At 49.2% G+C, this 13,058-nt stretch overlaps 1 protein-coding gene across 1 annotated transcript; it reads right to left on the reverse strand.

Moving 5' to 3' along the window:
- Nucleotides 1-1,832: 1,832 nt before the first annotated feature.
- On the reverse strand, nucleotides 1,833-8,019 carry LOC128422520 (C-type lectin-like). The gene is made up of 5 exons (XM_053406613.1): nucleotides 8,014-8,019; nucleotides 7,718-7,873; nucleotides 4,963-5,103; nucleotides 3,781-3,892; nucleotides 1,833-2,079 (listed from the first exon to the last, which is right to left on the reverse strand). Exons 1-5 carry the CDS (start codon nucleotides 8,017-8,019, stop codon nucleotides 2,009-2,011), a joined length of 486 nt encoding a protein of 161 aa, XP_053262588.1. The 3' UTR covers nucleotides 1,833-2,008.
- Nucleotides 8,020-13,058: the final 5,039 nt, after the last annotated feature.

Genomic DNA, 13,058 nt, shown 5'->3' on the forward strand with positions numbered 1-13,058 from the left:
GAGAAGGCGATTGGGCCGCACCCAGCCTCCAGACCTTAAGTTGCTTACCCCTGGGCCTTAGGATGACCCCCGCCCTGGGTACCCTCCTATAACTTACAGCCTTGAATTGCTTCTTGACCTTACTCTTAACCGTTGTCGAGAGACAATGGAGCGCACCTCTGGGGGTGAAGTCAAACTGCTGGGGAATCACAGCGCCAGTTGTGGCTGCAGAGATGGACAATTCACCATTGCTCCCTCCTGTGCTGCTTTTGCTATGTTCGTAGCACCAAAGTGACCCCCTCCCCGGGCACAAGCCTGGACAGTGTGCTTGGAAATCTTGGGCTGCACAGCCAGCCAGACCCCCCTCCCCTTAGCCGCGGGGGTCTCAGATCCCTTGAGAAGGTAAAGGGACCCCTGACCATTAGGTCCAGTTGCGGACAACTCTGGGGTTGTGGCACTGATCTTGCTTTATTGGCCGAGGGAGCCGGCGTACAGCTTCCGGGTCATGTGGCCAGCATGACTAAGCCACTTCTGGCGAACCAGAGCAGCACACGGAAACACCGTTTACCTTCCCGCCGGAGTGGTATCTATTTATCTACTTGCACTTTGACGTGCTTTCGAACTGCTAGGTTGGCAGGAGCTGGGACCGAGCAATGGGAGCTCACCTTGTTTCGGGGATTTGAACCACACACCTTCCGATCAGCAAGCCCTAGGCTCAGTGGTTTAACCCACAGCGCCACCCGCGTCCTCTTTAAACAAAAGACGTTTAAAAACTGTCTCAAGGCAAATCTTAAAAAATGTAGTATAAACACCAACAATTGGGAAACACTGGCCTGCGAGCGCTCCAGTTGGATAACAGCTTTTCCCAAAGGTGTCACGGACTTTGAAGACAATCAAACTCAAGACGCAAGAGAGAAACGTTCCAAGAGGAAGGCACGCTTGGCTAATCCTCACCGTGATCAACTCCCATCCGGAAACCAATGTCTCCACTGTGGAAGGATGTGTGGATCCAGAATTGGCCTCCGCAGTCACTTACGGACTCACTGTTAAAACCGTGTTTGTGGAAGACAATCTTACTTGGCTACGAGGGATCGCCAAAGAAGAAGAAGATAGCTAAACTGTAGCAAATAATAATAATAAATAATAAATGTTTATTTATACCCCGCCCTTCCTGCTTCAGAAAACTGGACTCAGGGCGGCTAACAACAAATTTAAAACTCTTAATTGATGCAACAAAAAACAGCATAAAATACAGTATAAAACGTGACTAACAATAAATTCTGAATTCAAAAATCATTTTAGGGGGAAATCAATCCAATAAACATTGGATGATCACCAGGGATAGCTGGCTAAATTGGTCCTCTTTGGGCCAGCGAGGAGACCAGTGGAGAATTAGCTATGGGATCCCAGAGCAGGGAATCTTCATAAAAGGGGAGGGGGGGAGGAAGGGGAATAAAAGATCAGGCCAGGTTCAAATTGAAAGCCAGGTGGAATAACTCTGTCTTACAGGCCCTGCGGAAGGTTGTTAAATCCTGCAGGGCCCTGGTCTCCTGGGACAGAGCATTCCACCAGGTCGGAGCCATCACTGAGAAGGCCCTGGCCCTGGTGGAGGATAGTCTGACTTCCTTAGGGACCTTAGGGAACTATAATTATTCATGGACCTTAAGGTCCTCTGCGGGGCAGACCAGGAGAGACGGTCCCGTAAATACGAGGGCCCTAAGCCACAAGTGGCAAAGGCCATGTTGGAACGGGGTGATGCTCATTTGGAATCAAAGAATTTAGGACTCGGTAAGAAATCTCTGGGACTAAAGTCAGCTAAAATATTTTTATTTTATTTTTTTGCTTAGCAAGGATTCTCAAAAGTTACAGAGTAAAGAGGTTAGGTAGCACAACCGCAACAACTTTACCACTGCTAGGCTGTGGGGAGCAGAGGGGAAGGGGGCTGGCTTGCCAGGGGCTGGTTGGTCAGGGGTCCCTCTCGGCTGGTTTCTTGGCTTCATTCGTTGAGCACCCAGACGAACGGCTGCCATCATTCCAGGGGCAAGTTGCACATATACCTCAGCCTCAGCGAACAGGGGGCAGCTTTCCATTTTGTGAACTCTGAAAGACAACGGCAGAGGAAGGAACATGTTGCGTCTGTCTGCACGGGATTGATTTCCCCTGTCCTCTGTGATTGGGGCCGGTGCTACCATAAGGCAGAATAAGATGGTTTGCCCTAATTGTTTCCCAAGGTTTGCTCAAGCAGTGCATCCAACTAAGTCAAGTTGTTCCTGTGCACAACACAAAACTACATTCAGATTGCCAAGGAGAAATTAAAAGGAAAGCATTCCACTTTCTAGACAGCTAATTAAGCTGTTGAAGGGACCAACTATATAAAGAAAGGAGTTATAAAGTGAGGCGGGGGTCTCAGATTCTTTCAGAAGGTAAAGGGACCCCTGACCATTAGGTCCAGTCGTGGCCGGCTCTGGGGTTGTGGCGCTCATCTTGCTTTATCGGCCGAGGGAGCCGGCGTACAGCTTCCAGGTCATGTGGCCAGCAGGACTAAGCCGCTTCTGGCGAACCAGAGCAGCGCACGGAAACGCCGTTTACCTTCCTGCCGGAGCGGTACCTATTTATCTACTTGCACTTTGATGTGCTTTCGAACTGCTAGGTTGGCAGGAGCTGGGACCGAGCAACGGGAGCTCACCCCGTTGCGGGGATTCGAACCGCCGATCTTCTGATCGGTAAGTCCTAGGCTCTGTGGTTTAACCCACAGCGCCACCCGCATCCCTGTTGGGGCCGGTCCTACCATTAGGCAGAATGAGAAATTTAAAGACTATTTAGTTAAATATGTTAAGTTAAATTAATTGGAAAAGCTTGCAAATACCAGATAGGCTTAGGATTTAGATATGTAATGTGATGAATTAATATGTTTCATGCTGAATTGGAAAGAAAGAAAGATGTTAAGTGTTTAAGTAAATTTTTTAAGAATTTAGGTTTTGGAAAACCGTTAAAATGTTATACACTAAAATTCAACCAGGGCAGGGGGATATGAGGAAGTCACTTAACAATGATACAAAGTTTGGTTTAAATACGGTTGAGATTTATGTTTGTTTGTTTGCTTATATGTTTGTTTGTTTTATTTTTTGGGGAAAAACAATTAAAAAATTGAATTTTTTTTGAAAATGACATCATCTCTCCTTGGTCTCTCGCTTCCCAATGCAGAGAAATCAGCAACTGGGCTTTTGTTTGAGTCCCAGACTAGTGAAGTTTCCTTTCCAGCCATCCTTGTTGTTGTTTAGTCGTTTAGTCGTGTCCGACTCTTCGTGACCCCCTGGACCAGAGCACACCAGGCACTCCTGTCTTCCAGTGCCTCCCGCAGTTTGGGCAAACTGGTAGCTTTGAGAACACTGTCCACCCATCTCGTCCTCTGTCGTCCCCTTCTCCTTGTGCCCTCCATCTTTCCCAACATCAGGTCTTTTCCAGGGAGTCTTCTCTTCTCATGAGGTGGCCAAAGTCTTGGAGCCTCAGCTTCAGGATCTGTCCTTCCAGTGAGCACTCAGGGCTGATTTCCTTCAGAATGGAGAGGTTTGATCTTCTTGCAGTCCATGGGACTCTCAAGAGTCTCCTCCGGCACCAGAATTTAAAAGCATCCATTCTTCAGCGATCAGCCTTCTTTATGGTCCAGCTCTCACTTCCATACATCACTACTGGGAAAATCCAGCCACCCAGGTTCCCCCTTTCTCCCCCAAAGCTTTTGCAATTCAAAACCCTTTTGCATTCCTCATTTGTAAAGGCTCTTGAGCCCGATTGCCCTCTTACCTTTGTCATATGTCAGCATGGCACATAACTCGGTCCACGAAGGTTGTGGGGCGGAATCAATCCAAGGTGAGAAAAAGACTGTGGAGGAATCTGCCCATCTCCACTTTCCACTCTGCAAAGAGAGCAAAAAACGGACAGCTTATTTCTCGGAGAAGGTAAGGCTGGAGTGCTTGGTTCGGCCGGCACTCTGCACATGCCCTGGAAAAACTGGAAACTTTCAGTTCCCCTGGAAAGGTGTCATACAGTTTTCGGAAGCTGACATCGAATTTCTGCAAAACTCGTTATTAGCCGGGACACCGCCATGTATGCAAGAGGGCAGCCTGGCCACAAAATGGTTAAAGGAGAGCGAAAACCGACTCTACTTAAAGTTCAAGGAGGGCTCTGCGTGCAGAGTAAAAAATGGGTTGAATAAAGTTGCATTTAGGGATGCAGCTGGTGCTGTGGGTTAAACCACAGAGCCTAGGACTTGCTGATCAGAAGGTCAGCGGTTCGAATCCCTGCGATGGGGTGAGCTCCCGTTGCTCGGTCCCTGCTCCTGCCAACCTAGCAGTTCGAAAGCACCTCAAAGTGCAAGGAGATAAATAGGTACCGCTCCGGCGGGAAGGTAAATAGCGTTTCCATGCGCTGCTCTGGTTCGCCAGAAGCGGCTTAGTCATGCTGGGCACATGACCCGGAAGTTGTATGCCGGTTCCCTTGGCCAATAAAGCGAGATGAGCACCGCAACCCCCAGAGTTGGCCACGACTGGACCTAATGGTCAGGGGTCCCTTTACCTTTAAAGTTGCATTTCAAGGACTGTTGCAGGACAAAAAAAACATGGCGAAGCGATGAGGTAGCAGAATAATAATAATAATAATAATAATAATAATAATAATAATAATAAACATTAAAAACACGATAGAAGATCAAACATTAAAAACTTCCCTAAACAGAGCTGCCTTCAGATGTCTTCTAAAAGTCAGATAGTGGTTTATCTCTTTGACATCTGGTGGGAGGGCGTTCCACAGGGCAGGAGCCACCACCGAGAAGGCCCTCTGCCTTGTTCCCTGCAACCTCACTTCTCGCAGGGAGGAAACCGCCAGAAGGCCCTCGGAGCTGGACCTCAGCACCCCCCTGCTCCCACATACACGGACCCACACCTTCTGCGCCCAGTCGGGGTGCCAGGGGGAGGGCCGGACACTCACCCGAAATGGGTCGTGGAGTCCGATCCAGATTCCTTCGGAACCGGGATGCTTGTCCAGGATGTAGCGGCTGATCAGAGCCGCCTCCGTCTCGGTGAGGATGGAGGAGAGATGGGCGTTGGGGCCATATTTCTGGCAGTTGTTCTGCGTGGGCGCAAGAGAAATGGGTTGAAGTTAAGACGTGCTACTGGGAAAATCCATCAATCAATCAATCAATCAATCAATCAATCAAGGCCTGCATGGAGTCCACATCCATTGAACTATAGGGGTGGCCAACTCCCAAGAGTTGGGTTGAAGTTAAGACGTGCTGCTGGGAAAATCAATCAGTCAGTCAAGGCCTTCATGGAGTCCACCTCCATTGAACTATAAGGGTGGCCAACTCCCAAGAGTTGGGTTGAAGTTAAGACGTGCTACTGGGAAAATCAATCAATCAATCAATCAATCAATCAATCAATCAAGGCCTCTACATGGAGTCCACCTCCATTGAACTATAGGGGTGGCTAACTCCCAAGAGACTGCGATCTACTCACAGAGTTAAAAACTGGCAGTGACCATTTTGGGGGGTTCAGGTCAAAGTTGTTGAGCTTTTTAGGGGAGCCAGTGATCTACCAGTGATCTACCACAGACTGCCAGTGATCTACCGGTACATCACGATCTACCTGCTGGACATGCCTGAACTATGCCCATTCCCTGTGCATTCAAAAGGTAAGGTGAGGACAGGGAAATCTGAAGGATATCTTGAAAGCATTGCACATTGGGGATGGGCAGGCGAAAAGCAGGAAGATGCTGTGAGCATATAACACCCGTGATTAGAACTCAGTACTGGTTGCCTGTTTGCTACCAGGCCAGGTTCAAGTTGTTCCTATTTAGTGTATGATTCCCTGAACAACTTGGGAGTGGTGCGCCCATGAAATCGCCCGACTCCATTTGCACCCACTTCGACCCCTTCAGTCTGCAGAACTGGCTCCGTTAAAGCTGCTGCTTAATTCCACATTTGTGAGAAACCAGGCCCCATCCTTTGGAACTCCCCGCCTCTTGACAAGGGTCTTCGCTGCATACTTTCTGGTGCCTGTGGAAAACATTCTTCTCTTGGCCAGCCTGCCCAGAAATGCAGAATGCTGGTGCATGTTTTGATCTGGCTTTTAGCATAAAAGGTAAAGGTAAAGAGACCCCTGACCATTAGGTCCAGTCGTGGCCGACTCTGGGGTTGCGGCGTTCATCTTGCTTTACTGGCTGAGGGAGCCGGTGTACAGCTTCCGGGTCATGTGGCCAGCATGACTAAGCCACTTCTGGTGAACCAGAGCAGCGCACGGAAACGCCGTTTACCTTCCCACTGGAGTGGTATCTATTTATCTACTTGCACTTTGACGTGCTTTTGAACAGCTAGGTTGGCAGGAGCAGGGACCGAGCAACGGGAGCTCACCCCGTTGCGGGGATTCGAAAAGCCGACCTTCTGATCGGCAAGTCCTAGGCTCTGTGGCTTAACCCACAGCGCCACCCGCAACCCTGGATTTTAGCATAACACTGACTTAATTATTGTTCTTTTGGATGTTTCAGATGGTTCTTTTTCACTGTCCTGATGTATATTTTGCTGTAGGAGGCTTAGTTTGGTCAGAATCGAGTATATACTATAGGACTCCTAGGGGCCAAAGGGTCTTTGCCTCCCCTCCCAATAAAATATTTGAGAGGGCTGCCCCCCCCCCAAGTTGGCAAACATTGCCGTTCAAATGGTGTCTGTGCAGCACGATCGAATATGAAGAGCAAAACTTACTTATCCCCCCTCCAATATTTTATTCAAGTTGGTACCCCTGGAGTATACACTTCCAGAATTGATGCTCTATCCAGGGGACAGCAAACTTTTTCAGCAGACCCTCAGACCTTGTGGGGGGCTGGACTATATTTTGGAGAGGGGGAATGAACAAATTCCTATGCCCACAAATAACCCAGAGATGCATTTTAAATAAAAGCACACATTCTACTCATGTAAAGACACGCTGATTCCTGGACCGTCCAAGGGCCGGATTGAGAAGGCAATTGGGCCGGATTCAGCCCTCGGGCCTTAGTTTGCCTATCCATGCTATATACATTACTTCTGGTAAATGGGCCACTATAGCTACTAGAGGGCTGTGAAAATTCCTGTCCCAGTCTTTTTAGACTCTTCTACGCATGTGCTATCTAAAACACAAGGGGAGCGTGGATTGCCAGAGGTGAAATGTATTTGGTGTTATTTTCAGCTCTCCTAGGTAAAGGTAAAGGGACCCCTGACCATTAGGTCCAGTCGTGGCCGACTCTGGGGTTGCGGCACTCATCTCGCTTTATTGGCCGAGGGAGCCGACGTACAGCTTCCGGGTCATGTGGCCAGCATGACTAAGCCACTTCTGGCGAACCAGAGCAGCGCACAGAAACGCCGTTTACCTTCCCGCCGGAGCGGTACCTATTTATCTACTTGCACTTTGACGTGCTTTCGAACTGCTAGGTTGGCAGGAGCAGGGACCGAGCAACGGGAGCTCACCCCGTCGCGGGGATTCGAACCGCCGACCTTCTGATCGGCAAGTCCTAGGCTCCGTGGTTAAACCCACAGCGCCACCCGCGTCCCATTCAGCTCTCCTACCCCACTATAATTATTTTAATTGTGCAATGCGGCTTATTCTGTTTTATGGTTTCTTTGCAACGGCTTTGGCAGCGCAAGTAAAATAATATTTGCATTCATTTTGGCAAGAATCAGTTCCCCTCAATGCACCGTAGGAACGCTCCTTACTTCTGCATCTTCCCACGAGACTCGTGCGTCGAAGACTCCATAGCAGATTTTCTGAACGTACAACCAGTTTTCAGGGCAGCTCAAGTTTTCTGATGCGCCTGTTCGAGGGGTGGGGAATATAGAGTCGCCACATTTCAAAGAGTAGAAAAGAGGACGCTATGACGGCCGTTCAAAGCAAAGAAATGCAACTTGTCTCAAATGTTACCCCTGAAAAAGAGGACGTGTCCTAGAAAAAGAGGACACATGGAAACCCTGGCTGGGAATGCATGGGCAGGGCCTAGGTCCCTCGTACCTACTGGCATGCCCCGCAGAGGACCTTAAGGTCCACAAATGACAACATATTGGAGGTCTCAGGTCGGAAGGTGGTTAGCTTGGACTCAACTAGGGCCAGGGCCTTTTCAGTACTGGCCCCGACTTGGTGGAACGCTCTGTCCCAAGAGACCCTGCGGGTCTTGACATCTTTCTGCAGGGCCTGCAAGACAGAGCTGTTCCACCTGGCCTTTGGTTTGGAATCAATCTGACCCTTATGTTTCCCTCCCCTTATGGTTTTGATCTATGGGCTACTTTTAAAATGAGGCTGCATAACCCATATTTTAAATTGTTTCCCCCCCCTTCCCCTCCCCTATTATGTTTTTATTGTGATTTTCCTGGTGTTAGCCGCCCTGAGCCCAGCTCTGGCCAGGGAGGGCAGGGTATAAATAATAATAATAATAATAATAATAATAATAATAATAATAATAATAATAATAAATGCCGCAATGGAGCGCCCCCAAATTCCGTAATGCAACAAGGGACAGGACGGCACGTGTCTCCTCCCTGATAGAGCTGGGAGCTGGGCTATCCCTTTGTAATGGTCAGAGGATCAGATTAGGATCTGGGAGACCACAGTTCGAATCCCTTACTGGCCATGAAGCTCACTGAGTGAGACTTTGGTAGACTCACTCTCTCTCTCCCCCCCCCCAGCCTAGCCTACCTCCTTAAATGGGGGGGGGGGAGAGAATGGGGCATACAGTTGTACCTTGGTTCTCAAACAGAATCCGTTCCGGAAGTCCGTTTGACTTCCAAAAACGTTCAAAAACCTGAGCTCAATTGGAAGCCATGTCAGAATTTTGGGTTCCAAAGACTGTTTGCAAACCGAATGCTCACTTCCGTGTTTGCGGTATTTGGGAGCCAAAAAGGACGAGTAATAATAATAATAATAATTTTTATTTATACCCCGCCCTCCCCAGCCAAGGCCGGGCTCAAAGCGGCTTACAAGCAATAATTAAAACAAGCTGAATGATTACAACTTAAAAACAAAATTTAAATGCAACATTAAGATATTGAAACATTAAAATATTAAAATGCAGCCTCATCGCAGGAGGAGAAGGAAAAGAAAAAAAGAAAGTGGGGGAGGGAATCAAATTGGCTCCAAGCCAAAGGCCAGGCGGAACAACTCTGTCTTACAGGCCCCGCAGAAAGAAATCAGATCCTGCAGGGCCCTGGTCTCATGAGGCAGAGCGTTCCACCAAGTCGGGGCCAGTGTTGAAAAGGCCCTGGCTCTGGTTGAAGCTAATCTAACTTCCTTAGGGCCTGGGACCACTAGGGTGTTGCTCTTTATGGACCTTGAGGCTCTCCGTGGGGCAGACCGGGAGAGGCGGTCCCGTAGGTACGAGGGTCCTAGGCCGTGAGTACCAAGGCGTTCAACAACCAAGGTATGACTGTAAATGCAATCAATCAATCAATCAATCAATCATCAATCAATCAATCAAGGTTGGAGCTAAGGCACAACTTTGCTAGAAGCCTGAGGCTGGGGACTTGGGCTTCTCCTATAGCCTGAAGCTTCTACTCTCTCCCCCCTTGCATTTCAGGGGGTTGGACTAGATGACCCCTGGGAATGACCTCCCAACTCTCCTATGATTCTATGACTGCTTAGGTTCAGTCGCTGGATCCCAAGGAGGACTCACCTTGCGGGATGGAGCTGGCGATCAGGAGCCCCAGGAGGAAGAGATGGAGTCTGGAGGCTGGACCCATCTGGGAGAAAGAGAGAAAACAGGGAAGGGCAGGAACAGCGGGGGGGGGGGGGCGAGGTGATTTTGCTGAAGGTTCATCGAAAACAACTTGCAATATGCACCCAAATGTCAAATCCAGAATCATTTGCTTTCCCTTCTCCAACTGAGTTCATCCATCGCCCCCTTTTCAACTGCTGTGGCACCGACAGCGACTGAGCGCCTCTTAAGTCATGGGCAGAATGAAACCACGATACTCACTTATTTGCCCGTGTCTGTTAGAAACGATGGCAACTTCCCTTCCTTAGAGAACTCAATCTTTCTTGCAGGGGTTCGAGGCGAAGGTGGACGCTGTTTCTTTGCTCTGGTGCAAATGCTGGAAGTGACCTGTGTGTTTCAACGGTACATCAAACTCGGATAATGTGCATTTTCATGCTCTCATGGTTGAGCAGTGATCCAGGTACCAGGAAGGACAGAGAAATGGGACTTGGCAGCTGGAATCGATCAATGGCTTTATGTTTTCAAGACAGCAAGTTATTTCAGTCCCCTGCAGCTAGGGGAGGGGAGAAACTCAGCTCAGTTGGTCGTGGGCTGTTGTGGAGCAATCACTGATCCTGAATGGGGTAACTGTGCCCCTGAAGGACCAGTTGCGCAGCCTGGGAGTCATTTTGGACTCACCGCTGTCCGTGGAGACACAGGTCAATTCTGTGTCCAGGGCAGCTGGCTGCCAGCTCCAACTGGTACACAGGTTGAGACCCTCCCTGCCTGCAGACTGTCTCGCCAGAGTGGTGCATGCTCTGGTTATCTCCCGCTTGGACTACGGCAATGCGCTCTATGTGGGGCTACCTTTGAAGGTGACTCGGAAACTGCAATTAATCCAGAATGCAGCAACCAGACTGGTGACTGGGAGTGGCCGCCGAGACCGTATAACACAGGTCTTGAAAGACATACATCGCCTCCCAGTATGTTTCCGAGCACAATTCAAAGTGTTGGTGCTGACCTTTAAAGCCCTAAATGGCCTCGGCCCAGTAGACCTGAGGGAGCGTCTCCACTTCCATTGTTCTGCCCGGACACTGAGGTCCAGCTCTGAGTGCCTTCTGGCGGTTCCCTCCCTGCAAGAAGCGAATCTACAGGGAAGCAGGCAGAGGGCCTTCTCGGTGGTGGCGCCCTCCCTGTGGAACGCCCTTCCAAGCAACTCTGATCCAGTGCAAGCAACTCTGATACTTGCAGAGAGATGCCAATATGTGTTCACAGCATGATACTGTCATAAAAAGACTATAAATCTACCAGATGCTGCTCATTAATTCTTATCCATAAGCTACCAGGAGGGAGAGGGCGGACTCCCATACTTGACAAGTAGGCAGAGTGGGCTGAATCCACTTCTCAATGCAAACCAACCTACTTTCCATTTCCTGAATGGATACCAGGGCCGTCTTAAGCATAGGCACCAGGGGTGCAGGGCACTCGTGCGCTGGGCTCTCAGGAGTCCAGGGCCCAAGAGTTGGAGTCCAGCAAAGATCCGCCTGCCATTTTTTATCTTATATTTTGGAAATGTACATCCAGTTTTTTCCCCTCCTTTTAATTTTTTTTGGGGCCCCCCCAAGAGAGTGGGGTCTTGAGCTATAGCTTGTTTAGCTTATACGTAAATCCGGCACTGGCTGGACTCCTTCACTGGTGGTTTTGAAACAGATGGCCACCTCTCAGGGCTTCTTTAGCTGTGATTCCTGCATTGCAGGGGGTTGGACTGGATGAGCGCTGGGGGTCCCTTTCAACTCTACAGCTCCATGATTCTATGAGAGAGCGAGGAGAGCTTCTGTGCAGAGCAGATAAAGGGTTGCTCAAGGGAAAGCAAATGCCCGTGGAGGTCGAAAATGTATAGAACCAGCTCCAACATCTGCTGGAAATGCAAAGAAGCTGAGTGTGCCAGGTGTCATATGTGGTGGAATTGCAAAAAGGTAAAGGGATTTTGGGAAATCATTTATGATGAATTTAAAAAAAAAAAGGTTTAAATTTAGCTTTTGTCAAAAGACCTGAAGCCTTTCTCTTAGGTATACAGTGGTACCTTGGATTAAGTACTTAATTCGTTCTGGAGGTCTGTTCTTAACCTGAAACTTAACGCTGTTCTTAACGCTGAATAAAATGCTTGTAAATATGCTCATCACAGCCTTTCCCTACCACTTCTGTTGCGTAGTGTTTACTCTACTGAATAGAGCGTGCTCCAGCTTCTGAAACTGGGGTCGCTGAAGCGGCTCTAAGGACTGGAGATGGCCCAGCACATCGGCTGGTGGGCTTGGGAGTCATGGGCAGGTGTGTTGTGGTTCTGGACAGTTAAGAGTTAACACTCCAGGAAGTGTTCTGATTCGCTGAGTGCAGTGCCCACATGACCCGGGCATTTTCCTTTGATCTGTGCTCTGCGGGGGCTGAGCTCCCTCTGGGAGCAGTCTGTCTGAGAATGTGAGCAAGGTAGTGTCGTTTTGTTAGAGACAGAAAGCTGCGAACATGCAGCTAGATTCTGTAGGTCTTTCTTTTCTGTTTTTGTAAGCTTCTAAATGTATGGAAGTATGATGTATGGAAGTGAGAGCTGGACCATCAAGAAAGCTGATCGCCGAAGAATGGATGCTTTTGAATTCTGGTGCTGGAGGAGACTCTTGAGAGTCCCATGGACTGCAAGAAGATCAAACCTATCCATTCTGAAGGAAATCAGCCCTGAGTGCTCACTGGAAGGACAGATCCTAAAGCTGAGGCTCCAAGACTTTGGCCACCTCATGAGAAGAGAAGACTCCCTGGAAAAGACCCTGGCGCTGGGAAAGATGGAGGGCACAAGGAGAAGGGGACGACAGAGGACAAGATGGTTGGACAGTGTTCTCCAAGCTACCAGCATGAGTTTGACCAAACTGTGGGAGGCAGTGGAAGACGGGAGTGCCTGGCGTGCTCTGGTCCAGGGGGTCACGAAGAGTCGGACACGACGAAACGACTAAACAACAACAACAAGATTCTAAATAAAGAGTGATAGATTAAAAGCACTGGTGTCGAGCTGAGTTATTAAAGACGCCACGTTGACACAGACAAAGCCATTCTACGCTGCGTGTGCTCTGACAACTGAGAAGAGTGGCAGTGTGTGAGTGGCAGCGTGTGGGCGCCACTGAAATTTGTTGGAGTGGCAATAAATCAAATTTATTGCAGTGCCGTTGCAGCAGACTCCATGGGTCAAAGGATTTACGACCCACAAACTGTAACAAGGTGGCACGCTGAATGCCACTCCTCTCAGCGAAGACACCCCGGGGTGGTCCGTCCCCACCGCAACCCCCTTCCCCTCTGTCTCCCCATCCCCAGTTTGTCTGCAGGACAGAAAG

This window comes from Podarcis raffonei, chromosome 10 (genome assembly GCF_027172205.1).
Source record: "Podarcis raffonei isolate rPodRaf1 chromosome 10, rPodRaf1.pri, whole genome shotgun sequence".
NCBI lineage: Eukaryota > Metazoa > Chordata > Lepidosauria > Squamata > Lacertidae > Podarcis > Podarcis raffonei.